This window comes from Diaporthe citri (assembly GCF_014595645.1).
Source record: "Diaporthe citri strain NFHF-8-4 chromosome Unknown scaffold_1, whole genome shotgun sequence".
Lineage (NCBI taxonomy): Eukaryota > Fungi > Ascomycota > Sordariomycetes > Diaporthales > Diaporthaceae > Diaporthe > Diaporthe citri.
Window position 1 is genome coordinate 2,188,705 of NW_025064846.1, and position 27,694 is coordinate 2,216,398.

At 57.1% G+C, this 27,694-nt stretch overlaps 9 protein-coding genes across 9 annotated transcripts; 5 read left to right on the top strand and 4 right to left on the bottom strand.

The window, feature by feature from the left end:
- Positions 1-474: 474 nt before the first annotated feature.
- On the bottom strand, positions 475-2,596 carry INS49_000568 (uncharacterized protein; the record flags this gene model as incomplete). The annotated part of the gene is made up of 3 exons (XM_043161405.1): positions 475-516; positions 591-2,389; positions 2,443-2,596. The coding sequence occupies 3 exons, from the start codon at positions 2,594-2,596 to the stop codon at positions 475-477; spliced, it is 1,995 nt and encodes a 664-aa protein (XP_043029911.1).
- Positions 2,597-3,428: 832 nt separating this feature from the next.
- On the top strand, positions 3,429-4,139 carry INS49_000569 (uncharacterized protein; the record flags this gene model as incomplete). The annotated part of the gene is made up of 1 exon (XM_043161406.1): positions 3,429-4,139. The coding sequence occupies one exon, from the start codon at positions 3,429-3,431 to the stop codon at positions 4,137-4,139; it is 711 nt and encodes a 236-aa protein (XP_043029912.1).
- Positions 4,140-4,433: 294 nt separating this feature from the next.
- Positions 4,434-5,409, bottom strand: INS49_000570 (uncharacterized protein; the record flags this gene model as incomplete). The annotated part of the gene is made up of 3 exons (XM_043161407.1): positions 4,434-4,577; positions 4,651-5,058; positions 5,137-5,409. 3 exons carry the CDS (start codon positions 5,407-5,409, stop codon positions 4,434-4,436), a joined length of 825 nt encoding a protein of 274 aa, XP_043029913.1.
- A 1,983-nt stretch (positions 5,410-7,392) lies between these two features.
- On the top strand, positions 7,393-9,911 carry INS49_000571 (uncharacterized protein; the record flags this gene model as incomplete). The annotated part of the gene is made up of 5 exons (XM_043161408.1): positions 7,393-7,426; positions 7,480-7,520; positions 8,381-8,460; positions 8,524-9,116; positions 9,205-9,911. The coding sequence occupies 5 exons, from the start codon at positions 7,393-7,395 to the stop codon at positions 9,909-9,911; spliced, it is 1,455 nt and encodes a 484-aa protein (XP_043029914.1).
- Positions 9,912-10,318: 407 nt separating this feature from the next.
- INS49_000572 (uncharacterized protein) lies at positions 10,319-11,896 on the bottom strand (the record flags this gene model as incomplete). The annotated part of the gene is made up of 1 exon (XM_043161409.1): positions 10,319-11,896. One exon carries the CDS (start codon positions 11,894-11,896, stop codon positions 10,319-10,321), a length of 1,578 nt encoding a protein of 525 aa, XP_043029915.1.
- Positions 11,897-13,516: 1,620 nt separating this feature from the next.
- Positions 13,517-15,652, top strand: INS49_000573 (uncharacterized protein; the record flags this gene model as incomplete). The annotated part of the gene is made up of 4 exons (XM_043161410.1): positions 13,517-14,103; positions 14,239-14,769; positions 14,850-14,923; positions 14,985-15,652. 4 exons carry the CDS (start codon positions 13,517-13,519, stop codon positions 15,650-15,652), a joined length of 1,860 nt encoding a protein of 619 aa, XP_043029916.1.
- Positions 15,653-21,430: 5,778 nt separating this feature from the next.
- INS49_000574 (uncharacterized protein) lies at positions 21,431-22,750 on the top strand (the record flags this gene model as incomplete). Its single annotated transcript, XM_043161411.1, has 6 exons — positions 21,431-21,501; positions 21,561-21,623; positions 21,677-21,818; positions 21,875-22,071; positions 22,145-22,328; positions 22,493-22,750. 6 exons carry the CDS (start codon positions 21,431-21,433, stop codon positions 22,748-22,750), a joined length of 915 nt encoding a protein of 304 aa, XP_043029917.1.
- A 495-nt stretch (positions 22,751-23,245) lies between these two features.
- Positions 23,246-24,127, bottom strand: INS49_000575 (uncharacterized protein; the record flags this gene model as incomplete). Its single annotated transcript, XM_043161412.1, has 3 exons — positions 23,246-23,419; positions 23,496-24,034; positions 24,103-24,127. The coding sequence occupies 3 exons, from the start codon at positions 24,125-24,127 to the stop codon at positions 23,246-23,248; spliced, it is 738 nt and encodes a 245-aa protein (XP_043029918.1).
- A 743-nt stretch (positions 24,128-24,870) lies between these two features.
- On the top strand, positions 24,871-27,679 carry INS49_000576 (uncharacterized protein; the record flags this gene model as incomplete). The annotated part of the gene is made up of 3 exons (XM_043161413.1): positions 24,871-25,132; positions 25,268-27,216; positions 27,281-27,679. The coding sequence occupies 3 exons, from the start codon at positions 24,871-24,873 to the stop codon at positions 27,677-27,679; spliced, it is 2,610 nt and encodes an 869-aa protein (XP_043029919.1).
- Positions 27,680-27,694: the final 15 nt, after the last annotated feature.

Below are 27,694 nucleotides of genomic sequence, written 5' to 3' on the forward strand. Positions count from 1 at the left end.
AAGAAGCAACCAACAAATGAAAGGTTTTTTGAAAATCGTGAGTTTTTTAGGAGCCTTTCAGTGTAGTTCTCATGTGAGATGTAGACTTGTTGGTGTTTTTGAGTCAACTGTGTCCTGATTAGCAGCCTCAGGAGCCCCGGAGAATGTCAATCGACTACTTTGACGGTATTTGCCGCCGATCTATTGTGGAGCAAAGTCAATAGGGGGAGGAGGCGCGCAGTAGGCATAGAAAATCACATGCAGCATAAGCCTGGCTCAGATTGAATTCGTTTCAAGTGAGCCGCATGAGGCTGTCTCATCGAATTATCATCTACCCCAGCGCATGAAGAACATGGCAGTCGAGCAAAAGAAACCCTGGCATATCGTCGCCAAACGCCGTTGTCCATGTGAAAACCCCGTGTGTATTTCTTACATGTCTTTTTCTCCCCTACTGCCTCCAATCTCACAATCCTGTCTTCCGCTCTCCCGCGCCTCTCAACGGCGCTGGTTCTTGCCCATACCACGCTTACCAGCAAACTTTTCAAATAGTTAGCCTCGAGTCCTGACATTCTGCAAGATTTAGAGCTGAGACTTGTGGGATATTGACTTACCAAATGCTTCGGCATAGACGCAGGAGTGTGCCTATCAGCCTCACCCTGTCTCGCCATCCTGTTCATCTTCCTCTGCGCGACCTTGGCCGTCCTCTCGGCCTTTGTGCGCACCGTTTCGTCGGTGATACCGTCGTGTAACCTGTCCGTCGCAGGAGCCTGGCTGCGCGCCCTGCTCTTGGACCTCAGGCGTTCCCGTGGGGTCTTGTCAACATCCATGGCATCCGAGACCTCCGTGCCGGCACGGCTCCTCGTAAGAGACCGGCCGCGCGAGTCGGGCGCCATCGCCCTGCCCCGGGCCTCGACCTCCGTCGCATCGATACCCAGCTGGTCCAGGTGGTCTGCGAGCTGCGACAGCGGCTTCTTGGTCTTGCTTCGGGGTATTATGGCGCGGTTCTTGAGGGACTTGCGCATCCTGGCCTCATTGCGGATGAGGGCCTGCTTCTCGCGGATGAGCTGGGCCTTCTCCAAGATCTCCTCCTCCTCGTCATCGTCCATCTCCTCCTCCGAGTCGTAGTAACCCTCATTCTGCAGGCGCTCTTCCTCCTCCTCGAGGGCAGCCAGCTTGGCCTCAATGTCTGGGTCAATGAAGTCGAACACATTCTTTCCATCGACGACCTCGGGCATCTTGTCGTATTTCCACTCTGGGTTCTTGAGGAGGTAGTCTTTCCGCAGATCCACCGAGAAGACACCAGCGCCGCCATTCTCCTCTTCGATGTCTCGTGCGAGTTGCCGCCTCTCGGGGTCATTCTTGTCGTACTTCTTCAAGCCCTTGATGCCCTCAGGAATGAATGTCTCCAGAGGCTTGGAACCCTCCATGGGCTGGGCCACGTGGATTCTGGTCATGATCTCTGTCAACCGGCTGCCGGCAGCACCACTGCTTGTCTGGCCAGCCTTCAGTTTCGACGCCACTCGCTCCGCGATCAGCTTCTCACAAGCCGCGTTCTTCACAGCCTGGACACCTTCTTGTGTGTTGCAGCTCGCCTGCACCATCTCGACCTCTCCAGACTTCAGCAGAGACTGCAGTTCAGCCTGGGTCTCGGCATCCAGGTCTTCTGGTCGGGTCACGTCGATCTTGTTGACCACGATGAAGCAGATCTTGTTGGCGAAGAGGGGTTTGATACTCTTGAAAAGCGCACACTGTGCCTTGACAGTGTAGCCGCACTGCTCTGAGAGGTCCATGAAGTACAGTATCGCAGCCCGCAAGTGAGCGATTGCAGTGATGGATTGCATTTCAATTGTAGTCATCTCCTCAAGGGGGTGATCCAGGACTCCGGGGGTATCAACGGCTTGGAAACGAAGGTACTTGTAGTCAAAATGACCGGCAAACAGGGACTTTGTTGTGAAGGCGTACGGCTGGACGTCGACATCGGCGCGAGAAATCGAGCGCAGGAAACTACTCTTGCCGACATTGGGATAGCCGCAAATGACGAGGGTTCGAGTGTTCGGGTCTATCGAGGGCAGACGGCCAAGATGTTGTCGGACCTCGTCCAAGTACTTGAGGGGGTTGTTGAGACGCTTGATAATGGTGGCCATGCGACCAAGAGCGGCCCTCTTGAGCTGCTTGCACTGGAACAGTGACTGTGCGTACTTGAGGAGGCGCACATAGTCACGGCTGATGGACTCGATCAGGTGCTTCGCGGTCGACAGCTGGCCGAGGGCGATCCGGAAGTGGTCGGCATCGTAGAGAGTATGCAAGAGATCCTTGTGGAACGGATGAACCTCATTAATGCGTGGGAACGCCTCGAGCACGGCGCCGATCTTTTCAGAAAACGTCTCCTGGGTGAATTTGACCTTTCTCGCTGGTGTGCGTTAGTCAACTCCTGACAGAGGCGAGAAGGAGGGGGGAAAGTACTGTAGAACCCCCGAATTCGCGAAATCTTGAAGCCCGCGCGAATCTGAGTGGGCAGTCGGCGTTGAGTTCTCGAGAGGACGATGTCGAGGAATTGTGATGATGACGGCACGGGGGGAATGTCCTTCCACTGAGTCTGGGTCTTATTGGGCGGCATCGTGACGAAGAGTTGTTGCTTGAGTGGCCACTGGGTGGTGTTGAAGGAAAGAGCGATGGGGCGGCTTCCTAGACGAAGAAAGAAGCGTCAAGGCAGAAAAAAAATTGACCACTGCGGGAAAGATACCGATAACGCCAAACCGCCTTGTGGGCTTACCGCCTGCAGACTGTGGTGCTAGTGCGTAACATGAAGTGGGCCCTGACACCAGATAGCCGAGGGAGGGATACCTACAACCTGCTATGGGATAACCTCTTGTGATGAATTGACTCTCTCCTTTGGGATACCCTTCCATGGGATGATCTTTCATGGGATGATCTGCCATGGGATAATCTGCCATGGGACACCTTCCTATGGGACAACCTCCTATGGGATACCACCAGCAGGACCACTTCCAACAACATATCATGGGATAATCCGCTGTGGGATACCATATGCGGAAATACCTCCCACCCCCATTGTGATACTCTCCTGCTGTGAATTACCTGTAATGGATCAAAATAGCAGGCTATTTGCATTTGGGTGACCTCCAGTGATGAGAATTTCTCTAGTGCAGTTCTGGTCTGCCTGTTCTGAACCTGACATTCACGGCTGGTGTACTTGACTAACACTTGGACCCTTGAGAGCCTGCATGCTTCGCTATCGATATCGATAAGCGCCTCCCCAAGATATTTTCTGAGAGAAGATGTAGTTGACTGCGGGGTCACAATACAATTTTTCTACCTTCGAGTAGCTAATCAATTCACATCATCCAAACACACAAGTTTCAGGGTTCAAGGCACAAGCAACATCACCTTTGCGCGTCCTCTTCATTGCACCCCGAAACTCTGTCAAAATGGCTGGACTTGCCCCTTACAAAGCCGACTTCCTCCAAGCAGCTCTGGAGGGCGGGGTCCTCAAGTTCGGCAGCTTCGAGCTCAAGTCGAAGCGCGTCTCGCCCTACTTCTTCAACGCCGGTGACTTCTACACGGCCAAGCTCCAAAGCGCCATCGGGACGGCGTTCGCCAAGGCCATCATCGAGGCGCGGCAGCAGACCCCGGGCTTTGACTTCGACGTCGTCTTCGGGCCCGCCTATAAGGGCATCCCACTCGCGACCCTGACGAACCTGAAGCTGGGCGAGCTCGACCCGGCCAGCCACGCCGACACCCTGTGCTCCTTCGACCGCAAGGAGGCCAAGGACCACGGCGAGGGCGGCAACATCGTCGGGGCCCCGCTCAAGGGGAATAGGGTCCTGATCATTGACGATGTCATCACCGCCGGGACGGCTAAGAGGGAGGCCATCCAGAAGATCCGCCAGGAGGGAGGGACCGTCGCCGGCATCGTGGTCGCTCTGGACCGGATGGAGAAGCTGACTTCCCCCGACGGCGATGACACCAAGGCCATGCCCAGCGCGATGGGTGAGCTGCGCAAAGAGCTCGGGGTCCCGGTGTTCGCCATCATCACCCTGAACGACATCATTGACGGGGTCAAGAGCAAGAGCTTGGCATCAGCAGATACCATTAAGAGCATAGAGGAGTACCGGAGCAAGTACAAGGCCAGTGACTAGGCTGGCCGCTGCTCCGTATCTAGCTTCATTGCTAGGTGAGTCTCTTTTCTAGTTTCCGGTGCCTTGGCCTTCTATCATCCCTTAACACGAAGAAGCAAAGGTTCGCAATCCGACCGTGATGCCAACATCCTGAACGCCTCGCCAGCAGCCCTGTGCAGATCGTAAATGGTCCATCATCCGTGACTCCAGCTTGCCTGGTCGCGCGACGGTCAGCAGACCGACGGCAATGCGTGCGCGGGCCAAGTTGTACCCACAAGAATTTTCCCGCCATAGAGACGGCGTCAAGGCAGAGAATCACTTGGGTGGCTGAGCGGGTCCCGACGTAGCTGCTGTGGCCGCCAAATCGAAGACCATATCGTGCCAACCGCCTCCACCAAACTCAGCCTTGCTCTTGCCTGCGTGCTTGAAACCGAACCGCTCATAGTAGCTCACAAGGTACTGTGCAGAACGTCAGTATGTCTTGACGAACGGTGGGGTCCCAGTTTCTGTAGAGACCAAAAGGTAAACGTACATCCTGGCAGATAAGAGCAACGCGCTCGGCTCCGAGGTTCTTCATCTGCTGGAGGAAAGACTTCATGATGAGCTTTCCGAGGCCGCATCCTTGCAGCTTGGGCGACACGGCCAGCGAGTGTACGCAGATGGTCCGTCCGCCCTCCCGGTGGCCCTTGTCGACATGCTGGACTTGCGACGTGCGCCAGCCCGCGGGTATCTCCATGTCGCTGTCCTGGACGATGCTGGAGCTCGAGGCAGTCGCGATGATGTGCGCCAGCAGGACGCTCTTGGCCTGGTCCGCACGGTCGGTCTCGACCGGGTGCGCAGTCGCGAGTGTCTCAATATCGAAGTCCTTGGCAAGATCAGGGACGACGGTGCAGAAGACACCCAGGCTAAGCTCGGGGCATTTGGTGAGACGGTACTCAAGCTAGACACGCGTGGCTGGTCAGATAAACCGCGTCTACATTTCAGACATGTCAGTGACGGGGGTCAGGGGAGAGCGAACCTTCTCGGGCGACGCTCTGTGCTGGGGGTCAGAAAACGCGGCGTTCTCGAGCGCGACAGTAGACCAGAGATCAGAGATGCCCAGGGGACGGATGTTTGGCGAGAAGGGGAATGGGAGGATCTCCTGGATACGGTTCTCCTTGCCCTTCTCCTTGTCGTCGCGCCGCTTCGAGCTCATGGTGCGCTGGAGCTCTGCGAACTCCTCGTCAGCGTCCTCGTCGTCGATGGCGGCGCCGTCGTCAAAACGGTCGTCTGGCTGCTTGGCTGAGGCCATGTCCACAGCTGCTGCAGTCCCACAGCACGGCGTTTTCCCAGATGAAGTTCAAGGGGCCTGCGGCACGCAGACCAGGCGAGGTAGTCCTGTCTGAGGTTGGTTGGACTCGTGACCAGCCAGACCGAGGCCGTGGAACACGAGCTTCGGCAACAAACAAGAGTGCGGTGGCACCGCGAACAAGTGGGTAGAAGTGATGCGGATGAAGATCCAACGGGAGAGAAAGAAGGGATCGACGCAGTCGTCAAGGTGAGACAGCTAGTTAAAGTATCTCGACGTCGTTTGACCTAGTTGCGAGGAGGGTGCGTGAGGTGTCGAGGCAAAGAAGTTGTGGAACCCTGAAAGCGGGTACCTATGTAGCTTCCAAGGTGTGGTGGGGAAGGGGAACGATGGAGGTGGGACGACTTGACAGACCGGGCTCGCCTTGAAATGCCTTTTTTCTTGCTTCTGTGAAAATATTCACTACCCGGATGGGATGACAGGGCTGGCTGTGGTTGGATCCCTGGGCACCCTACAGGTTGAGATGTGGACTGGATGAAAGGAACCAGGGCTTTGATGAGGTGGGTGTCACTCTCAGACGATGGCACCGGTGAAGGGGGACTATCCCCCAGTGTCAGTAACCCGGTATGTGGCAGCTTGAGACCACAGAAACCACAGACAACGTACCTGGCCAGGCGGAAGATAGAGTGAGTGAGTGACTGACTGACTGACTGACCACCTAGTCCAGGGAGAGCTTGCGGGCAGAGGAACGATCTGGACAGTCGAGTGTGGTCAGGCACTACTCCCTAGCAGAAGATCCACAAGGCCAGTGGACGGATGGGAATGTGTAAAATGACTGGACATGTCTACCTTGTGGATGGTGGGGTCCAGAATGATCACGCGCAGCCGGGACCCCTGAAGGTTAATACTGCATGCTGGGAGGAGGGAGTTGCAGTGCACTGTAGGAAGAGCCCCCAGACTACCAACCCGGCCGGGGCTGCATGGGTGAGGAGAGGAGGTGGTTGTTCTGTGTGGTTACTGTGCAGCTGCTATACCACGGCATGCCATGGAAAGGCACGCGGCATGCGTGGGTGTGGAGGAGGACCAGACTAGACTATCACGTTGCTTTTCCTGTGGGGAAGCGGTGCGAATGCGAATAGGCCAGCTACCAAGTAGACATTCTAGACTAGGTACCGTACAGTACCCCCTGGAATCTTCTCCCGCTCCAACCTAACCTACAGTAGTGGACAAAGGGGGGAAGATGAGGTCACCAGGGCCACGCGCAGAGAAGCAAGGACCTGTGAGACAGCATGGTGTACTCCGACTGTGCTGTAATTTATCACCCCTGGCCCGGGCGGGGTTGGATACCTTGGTGTTTTGCTCTTGATGTCTCAAGGCTGCCCAGCCAGAATCCGATTATTTCATCAACAACTGCAGTCTGCCAGTTGCGGAAACGGCTTGCGCTTGAATTGGTAACTGCAGTCCACGGCCAACTCCCGTGAGTAGCTGATGTATGCAGGCGAACGGCAAGCAATCCCGGTAATAAATGCCCGTCTTGTTGTGTTCTGCATGATCGGTACCGTCCAGGCCAAAGCGCGGGAGGCTCGGTATAGGTGCGGTTGAAAATATCAGATATTCACTTCTCCCATGCAGCTAGATAGATGGGTAGATAGATAGTCTAGATAGAGGGCTGCAGGACGGCACGCCGCATGAAGCCGCAGCACCTCTCCTTGGTGGTGGTACACACAAATACACACACACACACACAAACAGAGAGACGCAAAGCTTACCGTGTCCGTGACTACTGAGCAGTGCCGGGCCGGCCCAGCCTTGGAAGCTCCTTCCAGGCCCTACGGACCTGCACGATGTTGTATGAAGTCACATAGGTGGTTACAACATGTCGACAACCTGCCCAATTACTGTACTGTACTTAGCGAAGTCCGTGTTGATTCGGTGAGCAGACGACCCAGGCCGCCCGTGGCAGGTCTTGACATCGCAGTTGCCTCGATGAATCTGATAGTGCCGCGAAAGGTGCAATGCAGTAAGCAGGTCGTCTACTGTGCCGGCAGGCTCTTCTTGGTCGTTGCACAACAGCCCACCGAGTCCCCAGCAACCTGTGGGTCCCACCCGTTCCGGTATGTGGTCGACTGTTCTGTGTAAGAGCCCGTATAGTGAATGTGGACAGTCTACATCCAGATACCTGCGTGATGATGTGATCATCTGGCAACCGTGGGTGGCTCAGCCCAACTCTGCTCGAGGTCGACCGCTTGGAGCCACTTGGAACCCGGAAGCTTGTCCACCATGACCTACAGCTTCCAGTACCCATAACCACCGTTGCGCTACCGCCCTGTGGGTGTTACTCCGCTGCCTGCCCGATGCAATAGAAACTCCGCTGCCTCGTAGGGCGACCTGGAAGCTGTTTCGGCTAGGCTAGCTTGAAAGGCGAGGTACGCTGCTACCCTGGGATGCGTGTCCATGTTACCAAGGAGACAGACCGGTCCTGGTAGCACCGAGTGCCCACTGGGCTGCTGGGCTGATACCTAGTAGTTTGGTCTAGTTGGGCGCCAGGGAGTTTTCTGCCTGCCTGCCCGCCCACACCACCACCTCCCACCTTCTTCGTCATAGTGTACGTGCCTCCCACGTCCGGGTGACTGCATGATTCCCGGCACACCTTTTTTCTTTTGTCCGCTAGATCACATCTTTCTGATCAGTCAGTCACCTTGGCTCCGTCTTCCTGCGACTCCATAATCCGAAAGGCTGTCTCTGCAGGAAGCCACTTTAACTCCCGCCCAGCCCCCACCGCTGCCCACAAGTCTGTCAGTCTGTCAGTCAGCAGAGGGTCCAGACCCGCTCAGCCCGGGCTGCCCCTCCAGCCGTCTCCCCGTTGACGTATTCCGAGCTTCTACCTGGGCCAGTCCCGCTTAAGGTTTCCCAACCACGAGCTGGAGCGAACACGAATGTTGACCTTAACGATCTCCCTCTTCACCCGCGACAGATCCGGATACCTTCTTTTCCTGGACACCTCCTCCCAACACCCATCCGCCCTGTGGCTGTCTACGTCATCGCACTCACAATGTAAGCTCTCTCTGCACCACGCGGCACCATCGCATCCTTGAAGCTGATCTGGTCTCTGTCCAGGAGGATCACCCTGAGCATCAACAACCCGGAGGCCGAGGACCAGGACCTGCTGTCCTTGGACATCTTCCCCGACATGACCCTCGAGACTCTGCGAAGCTCCATCCACGCCGAGACCCGCATCGAGCCCAACGCCCAGCACCTCTACCACAATGGACAGCTCATAAGCGACAACTCCAAAACTATGGAGCAGCTCCAGATCGCTGACGGCGAGATGCTGGCGCTCCACGTCCGGGACATGCGAGGAAGTACGGGCGTGCCTGCGACCAGGGAGCAGCAGCCGCGCAGAGCGCCAACCGAGCAGGACCCCGAGCTCATCCGACTTCAGCTGCTGGGTAGCCCCCCTGAGTATCGCGAGGAGCTTCGTAGGACGCAGCCCCAGCTTGCTCAGGCCCTGGACGACCCAGCGCGGTTTGCGTCGGCCTTCAGAGATGTGTACGACCGGGAGCGGCGGGAGCGCGCGGACCGGCAGCGCCAGATCGCGGCGCTGAACGCGGATCCTTTCGACATCGAGGCCCAGGAGAAGATTGCTGAGATCATCAGGCAGGAGCAGGTCATGGAGAATCTACAGAATGCAATGGAACACAACCCAGAAGGTAAGGTGGACCGACCACCGCGGCACCCTCACACCATCCCCGCGGCAGGCGAGTACGAGTGAGGCTAGTGCGCTGACAAACCCTGCAGTTTTTGGCCGGGTGCATATGCTCTATGTCGACATCGAGGTCAACGGACATAAGGTCAAGGCCCTGGTAGACTCGGGCGCGCAGGCAACCATCATGTCACCACAATGCGCCGAGGCCTGCAACATCATGCGGTTGGTGGACAAGCGGTTTGCCGGCATTGCTAAGGGTGTGGGTACTGCCACGATTGTTGGAAGGGTGCACTCGGCCCAGATCAAGATTGGGTCTCTGTTCCTGCCCTGCAGCTTCACCGTCATGGAGGGGAAGAACGTCGAGCTTCTACTGGGCCTCGACATGCTCAAACGGCACCAGGCAAGCATCGACCTTGCCAAGGACAAACTCATCATCCAGGGTGTCGAGATACCCTTCCTGGGCGAGGCTGAGATCCCCAAAGACTTCGAGGAAGCTTTGGAGGAGGAGCCAACAGTAAAGGGGCCCGGTGGCACGACAATTGGAGGGCGATCTGGCGCCATCTCCCAGCCTGGGCCGTCTTCCGGCGGCCCTGGGCCATCTTCGTCAGCTCCGGCGGCGGCGGCCACCACTTCAGCAGCACCAGCTCCTGCTCCCGCTGCGTCAGGGCAGTCGCGATTCTCAGATGAGTCGATCGAGCGGTTGGTGCAGTTGGGTTTCCCACGTGACGCTGCGATACGTGCTCTAGAGGCGACTGGTGGCAATCTCGACTTCGCCGCAAGCCTTCTCTTCCAACAGTAATGTGACCAACCATCTGTTCATCACAGGTCGAAGGCGTCGATAAGTCGGGATTCAGCAAGGGCGAAACGGAATGCATTTGGGATATTATCTTTTTAGACTTCAGGGGGGCAACAGGAACGGTCGATCGGTACTGCATGTTGCATAGCAGAGGGTTGCATGCGAGCAAGGATGGGGGGCCCAGGCACCACAGCTGACAGTGGCACAGTAGATGGGCACGGATTACAAGGGATGAAGGGCATCTCACCTTGTTGCCATAGAGAGCAGAAGGCCAACTCACTCCCCTTAATAGATGATGACCGCACGGCATACAGGTTTGAGCAAAGGATGTGCATTTATGTTCATGCCTATACGTACGGGCTGCCCATAACTTTTGCACCCTCGCCCCTGGCCTGGCCTCCCGACTGAGCTCATCGTATCTTGTAGACGCAGGGCTTCAGCACGGCGGCCTCGTTGACGTCCTTGGAATCATCGTCGATGAACTTAGGCTTCTTCAGGAACGCAGGCTTGCCGCTGAGCCTATCCCGGTCCTCCTCCTTCTGCGCGCACTTGCCCTTGACGGCGGGAGCCGACTTGACGAATCGCATCGTGACGAACATCTTGTTGCTCAGATCGACGGCGTCAGACCCGCGGCCCTGGTCCTGCCCCTGCAGCATGAAGCCGCGCTTGTTCAGCACCTCGACGAAGGCCGTCACGTCGGTCTGCTGCCTCGTGTCGTCCTCGCCGTCGACCTCGACCAGCAGGGCGGCCTCGTTGGCGGCCTCGGCCTCCTTCTTGGCCGCGCCCTTCTTCGGCGCCGGACCTGCTGGCTTCCGCCTGTTCCCGACGCTGTGCTCCACCACGCCGCCGCCCTTCTTCATCCCGCCGCCGAGCCGGCTCTTGATCTCGGCGACCCAGAGCTCGCCCTTCCACCGCAGCACGCGGTACGCCTCCTCGACGAAGTCGACCCAGTTGGTGCCCATCAGCGCCAGGCAGAAGATGGCGACGTCGACGGAGCCGTTCGCCAGCGGCAGATTCGCGATGTCCGCCTTGGTCACGAGCGGGTGCGGGCTGTGCAGGTCGAAGCTGAGCACCTCGAGCTTGAGCTTGCCCTTCTCCCGCTGCAGCTCCGACGCCAGGCGCGCGTCGCCGCAGCCCAGGTCCGCGATGGTGCACACGTTGGTCGCGCGGTTGCGGGGGAGCGGCTGCACGTCGGCGGACCCAGCGTCGCCCTTGCCGCCGCCGCCGCCGCGGTGCTGCTGCTGGTTCTTGGGCGGGTGCCGCTGGCGCGCCCGCCGCCTGATCTCGGCGAGGAAGCCCTCGACCGGGTTCTGGGGCCACACCTCGACCTGCCGCCGGAAGCCCTCGTGGTACTCGGTGAACATCTCGGGTGACTCCTTGAAGAGGTTGAAGGCCTCGGCTGACGGCCTGGTGTACAGCGTCTCGTTCAGGTGGCGGAAGCGCGCCGAGATCAGCTTTTCTCGCATCGAGGCCTGCAGTGGGGTGAGTTTTTGCGGCGCTGGTACGGCCGCGATGGCCTTGGTGGCGGCGTCCTTGCTCGCCGGGGTATCGTCTGTCTCCTTTGGCGCTTGCTTATCCTTCTTTCCCTTCTTCTTGTCCTTCTTATCCTTCTTGGATGGCTTGGCGTCCGTGTCTGCTGCCTCCTGTTCCTGCTTTCCATCTTTCTTGGTAGATGGCTGCTTTGCAAGAGACTCCTTCTCCGGTTTGGAGTCATCTGAGTCCCGCTTTTGCCGCTTCTTCCCCGTCTCAGACTGCTTCTCCGTCTCCTTGGGCTGGGACTTTTCTGGCTTTGCAGCCTTTTGTGGTTGCTCATCTTTGTGGTCGATGACCTTCTCCCACATGTCGGCGACATTGGAGGAGGTGACATTTTCGGGTTGGGATGCCCTCTTCCTCTTTCTGGACTTCTTGGCCGGTGTGTCTGCAGGGGCAACTCCGGCCTCAGGCTTGAGGCTGTCTGCTGTGACAGACCATCCTTTGACGGCAAACATGATGACCAGTATCACCCGGCTCCCCGCCTAGGGGTGTAGTGCTGATCACGTGTGGGTGGCAGTGGTGGCAGCGATTGCTGCAAGGTGTGCTGCCTGTATGTGAGGTTGAAGGTTGTGAGATGAGATGAACCGGCTGACTGATTTTGAGTTTGTACGACCTTTTTTTCCTCGAGTCCAATAATCAGTAACGTTGAAAATTTTAGGTTCCACTTTTTAACCTACCGGGGCCCGCGCGGATCCCAGCGGGGTCGCGGCTTTGCCCTTAGACCGGAAAGTACAGTACTGTACATGGCCCAGGTACCACTTACGCAGGTACTGCACGAAGCTGCATGCGCGGACAAGCCACACACGCAGCAGGCAGCGCTTCATGTCGGCATATCAGGAGGATTTGCAGGAATTTGAGAGACACGGAGTGGTGGCAAGTCCCGGTTGTCTCGGCGCGGAGTGTGCCCCTCAATGTCTCTGGTGGGGGGAATACCTTTGGTGGTTGTACATGCGAGCACAAGCTCACCTGCTGATGATCCTGGCCCCTGTCAGCACCACTCAGCCGGCCTTCAAGGTTCGGCTTCCTTCCCAGCCAGACTCCCTACTGGGAACCAAACCTACCTCGTCCCAAGAACCCGTCTCTCAGCCTGCCTGGGCGGTAATAATAGCGCCGGCAGAGCTGCACCCAAGCAAACAGCGAAACCATACATCTACTCCAATCTCTCCGGAAGCATGTTACACATCGGATGACTAGATCTTGGCTAGAGATAGAGTTCTGACTGACTGGATTGTTGTCAACATGTGCGCAGCCACTGGCGTGCCGTTGATAACTAGACTACCAGCCACTCCGAAGCTTACCCAACCACCTCACCAAAACGGATCTCGACTCATTTCTCTCCATTATGCATCCACCGCTCACCGCATTTACACCTGCGCCTGCGCACCTGCAGCCGCGCCTCTCCGCACCAGCGTGCAGCTCGACGGGCTTCCCCTCAGGCCGCGGGGCGGCTGCTGACCTGTCTCGTCGCGCGAGGTGACACCCAATCCTCCTCTTCTCCGCACCCGATGCGCCCTTTCCCCAGATATGCATTCGCCTCGTCTCCTGCAGAGACTAGACGCCGACCTGGATCTGCCCGTAGGACCAAGTGGGACTACGCAGTCTGCCAGCATGGCTCCAAGGTGCTGCTCCTTGCTGCTCCTCGCGCTCCTCGTCATCACCCATGCATGACATAGTCCACGCGACTCGGTAGTTGGCCACTCGCCGGTGCTGGCATGGAACATCCTCGACCTCACGCATCCCACTAGTCAAGTTGTGAGAGCACGAACCCCCAATCACCGCTCCTTGACCACCCGAGATTGCGAGAGCATGTCTGATGTGGGGACCTGGCTCGCTATGATCATGCCCCGTCGTATTCACCGGGATTTACTGCAGGCCATGAGAGATATATAGGCTTTCTGTCCGTAGGATATACGAGGCCGCCATCTAGAATGCTTCTCGGAACCTTGCTTATACCGCCCAAGTGGATGGGGTCTCTTGGGTGTCTTCACAAGCTTTTCCTCAACACCAGTGATCTTTGTTCTCTCACCTCCACATTCGCATAGTGAGGCCCCCAGTCCGGGCTCATTGGTCTCAAGATGTCTTTGAGTAACCTGGCCTGCGCATTGCTCCTTGGGGCTGCTCATGCAATCCCCTATAGCGAGTATATCTTGGCACCGTCTTCTAGGACAGTCTATCCAGCGTCTGTTTACCAGGTCGGCGGCACGGTCGATAATGCTGAAGGCCTCATCGGCGGGGCAAACACGACGGTCACCATCTCAGGGACAAACAACGGCGGACAGAACTCGTCTGTGACTGTTGATTTTGGACGCAACATTGCTGGCCAAGTCTCACTGTCTGCACTAGACTCTGCGGACGCGAATGCTGCCATTTGGCTGACCTTCTCTGAGTCCAGTCTGTGGGTCAGCAGCTATGGCAGCGACGCGGTGTCGGATAGTGGGCTGGATGCACCCATTCCGCTGTCCGTGGGCGGAGGTTCCGGGACTTATACAGTTGAAAGACAGTACGCCCGTGGTGGCTTCCGATATCTCACCCTGGTCAACAATGGGACAGCCGATATTCAACTATCAGGCCTCTCTGTGCTCTTTACAGCGGCACCTACGCAGGATCTGCAGGCTTACACGGGTTATTTCCACAGCAACGACGAGCTTCTCAACAGGATATGGTACGCTGGAGCATATACAAATCAGTTATGCGATATCGATCCTCAACATGGCAACGCTCTAGTCAATGTCTTTCAGTCGAACCCGCTTCCTCTACAGCCATGGTACTACAATTATACCATCACGAATGGAACCAGCTGTCTTGTCGACGGTGCGAAGCGGGACACTCTCGTCTGGCCTGGTGATCTCTTCATTTCTGGCCCGTCCGTTGCCTATAGCACGTATGCCTTGGACGCTATCAAAAACTCCGTCGACTCCCTGTTCCTCCTCCAGACGCCCGAGGGCATCCTGCCTTATGTCGGTGTGCCTTTCCGCGACGTGATCAACCAGACGAGCTTCACTTATCACCTGCACAACCTAATCGGCGTCTACAACTACTACTGGTTTACCGGAGACCAGGCATGGCTACAGTCCCTTTGGGACCAATTCAAGCGCGGCTTGGCGTGGTCGCTCAGCAACGTCGACTCAAGTGGGTTGATGAACGTCACTGCCTCGGCAGACTGGCTCAGAGCCGGCATGGGAGGGCACAACATCGAGGCCAATGCGATCCTGTACTATACCCTCAATCTCGGGGTCCAACTCGCAGGTGTGCTAGGGGACGATGCTGCCATGTCAGATTTCCAGAGTGCTGCGGCCGGAATCAAGGAGGCTGCCAATTCACTTCTCTGGTATGTATGAGTTTGTCCAAGCCTGCATTGCGCACTGAATTGTCAATTTTGAAACGGCGGATCGCTAACAATGCCAAAAGGAACGAGGGACTGGGGTTCTACACAGATAATGAAGACACGACTCTAACCCCTCAGGATGGAAACAGCTTTGCCGGTACGAAATTCCACAGAGTTTTGAAGAGATGGAATTAAGGCATTCACTGATCCTTTATTAGTCCTCGGAAACCTCACAGAAAGTGACGCGCAGAAGGCTTCTATAATCAGCAACCTCCAGGGCCGTTGGGGTACCTACGGAGCGCCTGCTCCCGAAGTGAACTCCACACCGGCGACCATCTCGCCCTTTGCCACGGGGTTCGAGCTCGAGGCACACCTCGTCGGGGGCAATGCGGCGGGCGCGCTGGACCTCCTGCGCCTGCAGTGGGGGTTCATGCTCGATGACCCAAGGATGACGAACTCCACGTTCATAGAGGGCTACGCCGCAGACGGAGGCCTCGTGTATGCTCCCTACAGGAACGACCCCAGGGTCAGCCACGCGCATGGCTGGAGCTCCGCGCCGACGAGCCTGCTGAGCCGCTACGTCGCCGGGATCCACCTGACAGCGGCATTAGGCCAGACGTGGAGGATCGCGCCCCTGCCTGGAGGCCTCAGCACCGTGAGCTCGGGGATGAGCACGACGCTGGGCAGCTTCGCAGTCGACGTCGCGGCCGACAGCGGAGGGGCCATCACGAGCTTCAGCTTCGAGGCGCCCGCTGGGACGACGGGGGACGTCGTCCTGCCGCCGGGAACGGAGGGGTCTCTGACGAGCGACACTGGCGAGTCGGTGGCGCTGTCTGGTGGGATTGCCACGGGCGTTAGTGGTGGCAGGTGGACTTATTCCACGTGAAAACGACGAAGGTAGCTCCGAGTCGGAATAGATCTCGATGAACTGAGTGAATATGCCTCACATTGGTCTATTTACGGCCACGTATATGTGACCTGTCCGTGGGGGCCTGAAACTACAAGCCCTGAGCCAGAATACGGACTCCTTATGTCCGGTCTTGGGAGATCATGGCGACATGCCCTTCGGCCGGCGCCGTAGCACCCGCGGGCGACACCCACCCAGAGGTCTGTGATGTGTTTGTTTAACCCCGGCTTTCGGTATGATTTTCCGTCCTCCCTATTCCTTCGGCCAGACTCAAGGCAGATCAGCAAGAATAGGGCCGGACAGGCGAGGAGGAAACTTAATAGAAAGGGGTCTGAGAGCACGGAATTTCCTCCGGGGCTAGCCCTGTAGCTCATGGATACACGAACAACGGCGGCTCAACGGCGCAGTAGCCAGGCTGTTTGGTAGCTGTCAAAGTTGGTGGGTCCTGGAGTAGGGGTTTGAAGGGGGCGGACTAGGAAGGAGGCTACTGCTAGTTGCGGACGTAAAGTCACATTGTGGCTTGGAGTTTGCATTGTCCCCGGGTTACGCTATCTCCCAACTGCCGTCCAGTGACCCCTGGTGGGAAGGAAAAGCAGCTGAGCACGTTGGGTGATGCGGCACTTTGATGAGGTGGCCAGCGTGGGACAGGATCGGCCGTAATGTCCAACGGGCCTCGTCACAATGAGGAGATTGGGTTGAACTGGGTGGTATTCGTCCGTCTAATGCAGAATAGCCCATTGAAGCCGTCTAGCTGCCGCGGGTCCACCACAGACAGGGTCGACTTACAAATCGAGGCTGCTCCAGGAGCGAAGCCGAATGGCCAGTTTCTGAAGCCCCGTGCCCAAGCTTGTGAGAGCTACGCCTACCTGCCACGAGGGAATGTCCGGGAGCTGATGGGCCCATTCTGGCCAGACTGCCAGAGGACGCGTCCACGCCTGCACCAAGGAGTACGAGAGAAGCCAAGCTGTCCCGTGTGGGCGTGAGGACTGTTCGAGCTGCGCGACCATCCTGGCCATCCAGGCTGCAAAAAGCTGTCGTCTAGGATCCCCGGGGGTTTGCCTTGGGGACGCACGGGAGATCCTGTTGGCATGCGTCAAGTGTCATCGGCCCGCCCAATGCCACACGAGCCAGACGAGCCGTCTTGACCTAGTGGATCGACCGTTGGGAAGGGGGCGGCAGGTCTGAACCTCTCCAGGACTGTCTGTGTGCTCTGTGGCGGGCTTCGGAACCCGCCGAGGGTCGAGGTCCCAGTGATGTCCGACGAAGCAGTGCCAGTCTTACTTTCCGCATGGATTGCGGAGTTCGACTGACAAGTTGCTGATTAGGGGACTTACCGCAGGAACAAGAGAGGGACGGAGGGAGGAGCTGAGAAATCTTGTCGCGCTGGTGTAGTGCTAAGCGCGACACGGTCCTTCGAAGGCTGCGTCCAAGGCGACCGGCAGTGGGAGCATGCGCCTCTGAACCCACTTTCCAAAGCCTCGACAGCCGCGATAACCGACTGACTGAGTAGACTGGGCATCTGTAAACGAAGCCTGGCTGTTCGTCTCCCAAGGAGCCCAGCAGGTACCAACGTAGTCTATCTGCGGTGACGGGAGGAGCTAATAATGGCAGAGTGTGCAAGTGTGTAAGTGTGGAGGGCCTGTCATGTCCGCACCGAAACGGCCGGTTCCGTTGTTCCCGCTAGCTCCTGTCAAGTCAATTTTGCCCAGGCCGGCCCTAGCAAGCGCCGTCGACGGCAGTTTTTCATGTTGGTAGTAAGGACGACGCCACAATATGCAAACAATCCTCTCTTGCCTTACATGTGAGTCTGTGTGGCATCTGCAAGGGATGGATGTCAAGACAACATCCCGACCTTGAAGGCTGATGAGTGAAGGAGTACGTCCGTAGTGAGAGTTGAATCGGCGTTCAGGGTTTGCCAAATGCCTTAGGGTTTGACGGGAGGACGGGGGTGGACCCCCCCCCCCCATGCTCGCTCCTCCCCACGCCAACCAACCAACCTCCTGCAACGCGGCGCAACGACGACGAGACAGATCCCAAGATCTCTTGCTGCCATTTTCGGCGGTTTGCGTCACACAGCAGTCCCCGGTCGTGGAACATCGATTCATCACGATGCCACCAGCCATTGGCCACCGCACCTAGCTTCCCACTCGCCCGTGGAGGCCGGCCAGAGAGGCCAGCCCTGAGATGGCTGCTACCCGCCCTGCTCATCCTTTGCCCGACTGGGCCTGCTTCTAGATGCCTTCGTCCGACAAGGTTTGTGCCAGTCTCCCAATCTAGCCTGCGGCACGGGGGAATCCTCTGACACGTCCTAGCCGGCCAGGATGGTCAAGCCCCCATGGCACACGTAGGTATCCGGCGCGCCATGTACTGCCCGCGCAGGGAGCTGCGGCGTACACCGACATGCTGCCCTGGCGCTGCTGCTGGCCGTCGTGGGCGCACAAGTCCATTGTCCTAGGACATCATCTGCTCTGACTAGCCACTCCCGCCCAGACACTCGACGGGGACAATGCGGTGTGCGTTCCCTCTCGCCGTCTGCCTCAGCCCCGACAATGGCCTTGGACCAGATGTGCGCATCCGCCGTCTGAGCAAAGCTCCTCCCGAGGCTGGCGCCCCCTCGAGAGATACGTCCTCCCTCCTTCCCACCCGCCTTGTCGTTCTCGGCTCCATCCATGGTCCCTGTCTTCTGTCTCGTGTCTCCTTTGCCCATGCATCATCTTGGTTAATTCCTCCGGCTCCCTGGTCCTAGCACAGCGCCGTTCCCTCCCTCGGACGTCTCCTCTTCATTGGATGTCGATCTGTATCGAGACTGAGATACATTTGACGAGTTCTATACCTGCGTAGTGAGAAGACTGGTTATGCCCTGTGGGCATGGGCTCATGTCATAGATCTGGAAGCCAAACGAGCCCAGCGCCTGCACCGCGGTGCCATGGGAGTATTTAGATGCCAGCCATGCTCGTCTGGGTCTTGCCTTTGCACTCTGCCTTCAGCCTTCAGCGTACTACTACGTGCAATATCTCTCAAACCATCAGTTCTTGACCACGGCTTCAGGGTGTGTATGTGTACCACGGGATATTCCTGTACTCGAGCTCGACTCGACCCATTGCATGAACACTACACCTCTTGATGAACCACAGGCACGAGGCCTTACGCGTTTCCCTCCTCTCTGAGAGCCATTCATTCGACAGGCACTCGACGCTCGACTGATCCTCATCCCACGTTAGCACGGCTTCTGTGGCTGCGGTGTGGGGAGACGCTGTTGTGTCTTGTGTTTCTGTCCCACGCGACGCTGCCATCACCTTCGCGTTTTCCCTCCTGGCTCCTACTCCACAGGAGAAGGCGAGGCAGTCTCTGGCAAAACAAAGCGAGTACGGCCAACAAAACGCTTACCTGGCTGTACTTTCCTCCCGGGACCTATAGTCTACACGAAGCACCAGAGTACGACGAGAGCGGCGACCGACCGAACTCTTACTCCACCGGCACCTGCGAGTAACACTCGAGTTACACTGGCTTGTTTCAGTTGGCTCTGTTGAGCAGCTTTATATACTGTTCTGGTCTGCCCGTCCCCTTTGTGCTTCGCACTCCTTACCCTCCTAGCCCCCTCCTCGTAACTGCGCACAACGGCGGAACAAAGTCGGACTGTCTTGCTCCTTTGCTTCTCTCATCAGCGTATCGCTGTTCTGTCCAGCTCAACTGTCATCATACACCCAAGAATTGCCCACTGGTTATTCTTCCAAGACTTAATTTCGTCATTTCCGGCTCCTTCTCCGTGGCGAATCCGCGCTGCCCGGGAACACAATCTGCTTGGAGTGCCGGCGGTCGGACGACGATGTGAGGAGGCCTTGGGGTCTCAATCCAAAAGCACTGTTTCCTTATCAAGAAAGAGAAGAAGTACTTGCTGTCGCGAATCTCTGGGACATACTGTCAACGAGGATGGATTCAGTTGCGGTAGTGCCCGAGGGCACCGCAGCGGACGACTTTAGACCTCGAGAATTATCACCAACGGGGACGAACAAGGATCCATCGCCCCCAAAGAAGACGAACATTAGGAAGCGTACAAAGACCGGGTGTCTAAGTAAGTTTCTTTGCTACTTCCGCATCACAACAAAACTCCCTCAAAACCATCCCGAGGCTGATCCTGACCAGCGTGCCGGAAACGCCGCATTAAATGCGACGAAGGAAAGCCCATCTGTCAGAACTGTATCAAGTCCAAGCGACAGTGCGAGGGCTATAACACGCGTGTGGTCTTCAAAAACCCCATGGGCGCGCTTCCTGGAGGGCCCTTCGGACCAATTCCCCATTACCATCCGGACCCGACCGAGGCTCTCGTCAACGCCCAGCTGTCTTCGGCACACGCCAAAGCATCCTCGTCATCGCAAGGGCCTCTTCCATTCATTGCGCCAAAGCCTCCTAGCCTAGACTTTGGCAGTGCTGAGCATTACCAATACTTTGGGGCATATCCCGGTGCATTCCCGAGAGCCAGTCCCACGAACGCGCTTGGTTTAGGCGTCCACCACCCACAGTATTTCATGGGCCAGATGTCTCCTGATCCATTCCTCGCTCAGCAATCCAACACATTGATGGAATCGCCAGTCCAGATCAACCAGCCAGACTTACTCGACTTCTATGGCCAGTCACATTCACCAATCCACCCTCTTTCCTCGGGCTCCGTACCGCCAGCTCCTATCCATACGAATTTCCCAAGCATGGACAGGTCTGACGACTCACCAATTTTGCCAATCTCGCCACCTTTCTCCCAACCCACGTCCGCCAAGCTTGAAGCCAGGGACGTCAAAGCGGAAAGTTGGTTCATTGATGAGGAAGAAGCTTCGCTTGGCGTGGTGGAGGAAGGGCAGTCGCCCGGCAGCACCATTGACATCCCCGGGCTCCCAATGTCGGATCGTTTACAAGCACCCCTTGATCTGTATCCAACACAAATGAGTTCATGCTATGGGCTTCCCGGCGAGAACGTACTTGTCAACTACTCGCCATCACCCACGGACACACCCCTGAACGATCCACAGACAGCTCAGGTGTTCTGGTATTTTGTCACTATGACGGCTCCGTCGCTGTCCATGTACGAACGCAACACAGCCGAGCCGTCACGAACACTTTCGGGCGAGGCTGTTCCAACGTCTCATCGCCATATATGGACGTGTGAGTAGGCATTTCCTGGGGTCACTTGTCAAGATCGCACGGCTGATCCTTGCAGATATCCTGCCTCTCGCATCTCTGCAACATCCGGCTCTTCTTCAAGCGATACTAGCCATAGGAAGCCTACAAATGGCTGTCTTGAACAATGACGTTCCGACGGCATCGTGGCTGCACTACGGTCTGTGCACCCGTCGCAGCTCCAAGAATTACCGAAGTGCGAAAAGAAGAGCAGAGCCTGCTACCCTGGCTGCGACACTACTATTAGGCTTCTATGAAGTGTGGAGCAGCAACCACGAGAAGTGGTGTACACACCTTCTTGGGGCGCGACAGCTTATCAAGGAGACCCCATTTCGAGAAATGAGCAGACAGATATTGGGCATTCATCAGCAAAGACGACAGAACTTTGCGGAAAATCGTGCACGGAACCAATGCGGTGCCTCCTTGCCACATGTGAGCAGCTCAAACCATGAAATCGCAGACATCGACTTGGACTTGGTCAATCGCCTGTCGGGAAAGCCTGTGAACTTTGTGGACGACTCAGGTGAATTCACTGCCAATCCAAAAACGAGGCACTGTACTGCTCGCGATATTGAAAGCTTCGAGCATATGATGGACCTATACTGGTGGTTCTGCAAGATGGATGTCTACCAGAGTACGCTTGGGGCTTCAAAGCTGTTGTAAGTACAGAGCCGCAGCGATTTGTGTCGACCTGGTGGACGAGCTGACATATAACCAGTATGGAACTTGACCTGTGGACGCAGTGTCCCCCTCGCGCACCGATAAACAGGATCAATCAAGTGTAAGAGCATTTGGTCCTAGCATGTACCTAACCCAGCTAACACTTATTTGTAGATATGGGACATTCGATCATCTCCTTCTCGTTCTAGGCCGACTATGCAACTTTGTCGCCAATGATCTGCCACGCAAACGGAAGGCTAGGGAGCAAGAGACCGGCGCAAGCCCAAGAAGCCAAACTCCCCGCCACTTTTTGCTGGTATGTTCCCGGGGAGAGGTAGTATAAGATTGCCCAGAGGCCTCAGCCCCCCGCAGGAGCCATTCCTCTCGCCTGAGCAGATCCACGATGCCGTCGACCTGGAGACCAGCACACAGAAGGCCCTCGAGGAGTGGAACGACATAATGCAAGCGTTCCAGCTGTTCAAGAGCAGCCTCGGGCCCGACTTCGACCCCCTGAGCGACGACGCCCACCCGCCCGCGGACTCGCCCTTTGGCCCCGGTTTGGACGTACCGTGCGTACACCATCGCCGGCATCTGGATGAACTTCTACATGGGCCTGGTCATACTGCACCGCGCGCACCCGAGCATGCCGCCGTTCGCGATGGTGGCGGCGCACATGATTGCCAAGGAGACAGACCCCTATGCCAACGAGATCGGGCGGATCGCGGCGGGCGTGGCGGGGAACCTTACCATGGAGAGCGTGATCAGCGCACCGCAGTCATCGGCTCTGATTGAGTGTTGCTTCCCCATCTTCGTTGGCGCCGTTCAGGTAAGAACATCCTCGGGCACACATCCTGTGCTCTCCTGTACCCTCCATCCAGCGCGGCTTGGCGATAGTACTGACTCTCGATCCAAAAATAGTACCGAGGGAAGCTCCAAAGGCAATGGGCCATCAGGCTGCTCCACCAGATAACGCGGCATACCGGGTGGCAGACGGGAGACCAGATCGCCAGCGGCTGCGAGGGGGCCTGGCGCAAGGCCGCGGCCATGGGCGTCGCGCCCGTGTACGAGCCTGAGTCTGAGTCCGACGCCCTGCGGCAGGGCTGGACGACTCGCAGGCTTGACGAACGGATCCAGGAGGTGGACGAAGGGCATAACAGGCCGGTCCTCCAGAGGTCGGACCGGGCGCACGTTGCGTTTGGGCTGCTCAGTGTTGAGGACGATATGGAGAGGCTGACGTTAGAGGACTGAGATAGATGGTTCGGACTTGTATGCATCATATTGGTTTCAGCCTGTGATATGGTCATTATCCTTTTGCACGGGGCTTTACACAAGAGCATCGAGGATGGGGAACGCTGGTGGTCTCGTAATCAGGGGGGATGTTTGTGATGGCCCTCCCTGTCTGATACCACTGTGGGTTTTTGTCTAGTCGTTTAAATCGTCAATAGACTAATGATACAATTCGCAATGAGCGGAGGTCTCTGTCCTTTATTTGTTCGTTCAGCAGTGACCTCGTCATCTCATTTGTCTAGATCATGACGCCCCGCAAAATCGCCCAGGAACCCACTGGCGTTGAGCCGCGCGTGCACACGAGGCGGCATGGCGGTCACTCGCTCGGGCTTACTAGACAGATGCGATAAGCTCCTCCAGCCTCCGGAGGTACCTCTTCCTCACCTCTATCTCTCGTTCCAGCCGGTCCCTTTCCTCGTTTAGTCTCTTTATCCCCTTGAGCAGCTCCTAGCACCGCTAATTTGCTGGAAGACGCTCGACGACAGCGGCCATCTCTTCGTCGGTGTATATCCGGAAGCCCTTCTCCTTGGTCACGCTCGCCAATTGCACGTTCTTGGAATCCAGCTTCTCCTCCATCACCTGCTTAAGGGTCTTGAGCACCAGGGTCTCTGCGTCTATCAGGGTGAGAGACTAAGGGGGATGAACGTCAGCCCAACATCCACTATAATGTAGTCCCGCCAAATGCTGCCCGCCCGCCGTCGCTCACCTTGTGGTACTCGTTCTGCAGCTCCGCCTGGGCGCCCTCGCTCCCGCTGCCAATGGCCTTCGCATCATACCGGTAGAACGTCCCGCTGGGCTCGGCGTGGTACAGGCTTGGGCCGTCCTCGTCGTAGCCGGCGATGAGCAGGGCGACGCCGAACGGCCTGCTCATGATGCTCTCCTCGCCGTCGGCGCTCTCGCCGAAGCGCAGCGCCAGGTCGCAGATGGCCTGCGTGCACGACTCGACGCGCAGGCTCTCGTTGTAGTTGAAGGCGTGGCTCTGGCACTCGACGCGGGCGTGCTCGACCATGGACCGGGCGTCGGCCTGTAGGCCGGACATGGCGCAGCCGATGTGGCGGTCGATCTCGACGATCTTCTCGACGGAGGAGGTCTCGAGCAGGGTGGAGGTGACGCGCTTCTCGACGCCCAGCACGACGCCCTCGTTGGTGGCGACGCCGATCGCCGTGCTGCCGAGCTTGATGGCCTCGAGGGAGTACTCCACCTGGAACAGACGACCCTCGGGGCTGAAGGTAGAGATGCCCCGGTCTGGGTCCCGTTGGGTTAGGTTAGCTGGACCTAATGGAGAGTGCGAGGGGCTGGTGGGAGGTGCTGACCGTATTCTGAACGTGCCATAAACATCTTGGCGGTATTTTGGAGGTGAGGCCGTAAGAACGAGAAGAGTGCCGAGTGCTGTCGTTAAGAAGCTGGTGTGCGGGTTCGAGAGGTTGGGTCGTAGAGTAAGAGGATGGAGAGGTGTTTGACAATGTGAGTTGAGCTCAAGACGACCAGGCAGAGCAACTGTCGTAACCAAGCTCAGCCTGCCCCGGCGACAGCGCAGCTTTGGAGCTAGCTTGCAGGGATCTCAATGGGCTGCCAAGTACCCAGGTACATATTGAGAGCACTTAGAAGCGAACAAAACAACCACATTGAGATACTACTTATGCATTATCCTAAAAGGAATGGCAGGTCACTCTGCAAGACTGCATTCCACAGGAAATGTGCAGTTTGTGCCTAACACCTAGGAGGTAGATAGCTTACACCTCAATGTTCGAGGCTATGACAAGCTGCTTAAGTACCTCCAAATAGCCTGGGGTCCCCACCAAGTTCAGAGTACCTGGTCACCCAAGATACAGTGGGTTTGAACACGGGTGACGCGCCGCCGCCTGGGGTTTTGGAGCAGCATCAATCTATGGATCGCGACCACAAAGTCAACAGAAGAAAACCAACCCCCCCCCCCGAAAAGCCCCTCGCCGCCCCAGTACCCTTTGCAGCCCATGCCACCAGACCAAAACACCCAGCTGCGCGTTCAGACGTGACGGGCTACCATGTCTGCGCCCAGTCGACACGCTGCCTACGCCGCGGGGGACAAGACGTCGTCGCGAATGCCCCGGATAAACACCCGCGACAGCACCACGAGGACTTCGTTTGAGTCCAGGTCGCAAAAGGCAGGCACAGATTCTCCAGGGTCCGGACCGGAGCGACCGCCGCACAAGAGGACGCTGTCGGGAAATCCACGGGTGAACAGCATGCGGTCCAACGAGGAGAGAGAGCGGCGCACCGAGAAGCACACCGTGACGACGCGCGAAACCTTGACGTCCAGGACAAGGAGCCCTGACCGGAGGCATGGGCCGTCTATGTCGACTGGTAAAGCCAGGGCAGACCCGAGGAGGGCTGCGGACACGACATCGAAGGACTTGAGGCAAGAGGCGCCTCCGCAAGGCACGATGGAACCCCTGAGCATGCGCGGATGAGTATGGTGCTGACCTGCAAGTGATACAGCCCCATGGGAACCGGAAGCGACTCTTGTACCGCTCACTTCTGCACCCTTGGCCTCTCGAATATCAATACCACCGCTAGCGCTGCACGCGCCTGCTTCAGTACAACCGAAATCGCTGCCGGAACTCTCGTTAGAGGCACAAGAGGCTGCCATACTGGAGGATCTGTTGTTCGTGTTCATGGGCTACGAGGGGCAATACATTCGTTTCGCGAAAGGCTACGACCCCCACGAGGAGAGGGACCGGCTCGCTGGCCCGACGCACCGCATTCTGGCCGGCCTGGACCCGAGCTTGCAGGACCTTACAATGTCCATGTTGAAGATGGCGACGTACTATACTGCTCTGGAGACATTCATCGACGTACAGAGCCGGGAAGAGTTCGGATCTGTGAATCATGCGCTGTGTGCCTCGATCCGGAAATTCTTGCAGGACTACCTCGTCCTCATTGCGCAGTTGGAGACGCAGTTCCTCACAAGCGACGCCTTCACATTGCACGTTCTTAATATCCACATCCTGCCGACCAGCCATATGATGTTCCAACTCTACTCCCTGGCGCATGAGCTCCTGAAGAGGAATGCGCTGTTGGACGAGGAAACGGACGAGTCTAGTGATAGTGCGGACGATTTCGACCAGATCCTGGAGCAGCTAAGGGATGGCGGAGACCTCATGCCAGGGAACATGACGGGCAAGAAAATATGCAAAGGAGGCGTGGTGCTTGGCCTCATCACCAAGAGATTAGAAACCATGTCTGGAGACCCAGCCGCCAGGGCACTCCTTACAAATCTGCTCAGAGATTCAAGCAAGCCGTACATGGTCATGCTGAATGAGTGGCTCCATCATGGCAGTATCAACGACCCGCATGGCGAATTCCTGATCAAGGAGCAGAAAAGCCTGCGCCGGGAGAGGCTAGAACAAGACTACACGGACGAGTACTGGGAGAGACGTTACACAATCAGAGAAAAGGAGATCCCACCGCAGCTGGAGGCCGTCAAGGAGAAGGTGCTCCTCGCTGGCAAGTATCTCAACGTTGTCCGGGAATGTGGAGGTGTGGACGTCAGCAGCGACGTAAAGGACAAGCCAAAATCCTTTGACGACAACCGATTTCTGGAGAACGTCAACAATGCATATTCGCACGCGAACGAGTCTTTGATGCAACTGTTGCTGACGACCCACGCCCTGCCGGATCGTCTGCGGTCCCTGAAGCACTACTTCTTCCTCGACCCATCGGACTACTTCACTTACTTCTTGGAACTTAGCGTCTCGGAACTTCGAAAACCGACACAGGTTGTCAACATCGCCAAGCTGCAGTCACTATTGGATTTGGTCCTGCGGCAACCAGGGAGCATCGTGGCATTAGATCCCTTCAAAGAGGACGTCAAAGTGCAAATGAACGAGATTACCCTCATCAAGTCCCTCCAACGGGTCGTTAACATCACTGGCATTGAGGAGGGCGGGGCACTGCAACCCCTGAAGGACCAGCCACTTGAGAGTGACAAGAAGGCTAACGGCTTCACGTCTCTGCAATTGGATTATGCAGTACCATTCCCAGTGTCTCTGGTCATCAGCCGGAAGACAATATGGCGGTACCAGGCTTTATTCCGTTATCTCCTGTCACTGCGGCACCTAGAATCGCAATTATCTACGGCTTGGCAAGTGCAGACTCGTGGCTTTATATGGTGCCGTAGAAGCTCAAGCAAGGAAGTCGAACTTTGGAAGAAACATGTCTCGACACTCCGGGCTCGGATGCTGGTCTTTGTCCAGCAACTACTATACTTTTGCACCGCGGAAGTGATCGAGCCAAATTGGCAGTCTCTCATATCTCGGCTCAAGGCCAAAGACGACGATGCATCCAAAGGTTTTACCCGGACTGTTGATGAGCTGATGCAGGACCATGTGGATTTCTTGGATACCTGCTTGAAGGAGTGCATGTTGACGAATAGCAAGCTCCTCAGGGTGAGTTGAAGCCCACTGTCGCCCGCGAACGTCGTCTCCATTACCGCTGCTAACTAGTGTTCAGGTTCACTCCAAGCTCATGAACAACTGCACCATGTTCACCGGTAGTATCGATTGGATGACGAGAAACCTGGAGAGGGCCGACCCAGACCTGCAAGGGCCGACAAAGCCAAGGAATATGACCGACGACCAGTGGAAGCATGTGCTGGCGAACAGGGAAAAGTGGCAGTCGGCGCACGGCGACTCGGCTAAGAGCCCCGAGGCCCTGCTGGCCGTGATGATGGAGACGATTAAGGCGTGGGAATTCAACTTCGGCAGGCATCTCAAGATCCTCCTCGACGCGCTGAACCACTATGCAGCGACGGAGACGGTGGTGCTACTCAGTCTCTGTGCGAGGCTGAGCGCTGCAAACCAAGGCACGGAACACGTCGGGTTCAGGAACGAGGATGAGTCTACTCTTTGAGCTTTGTCAACAAGA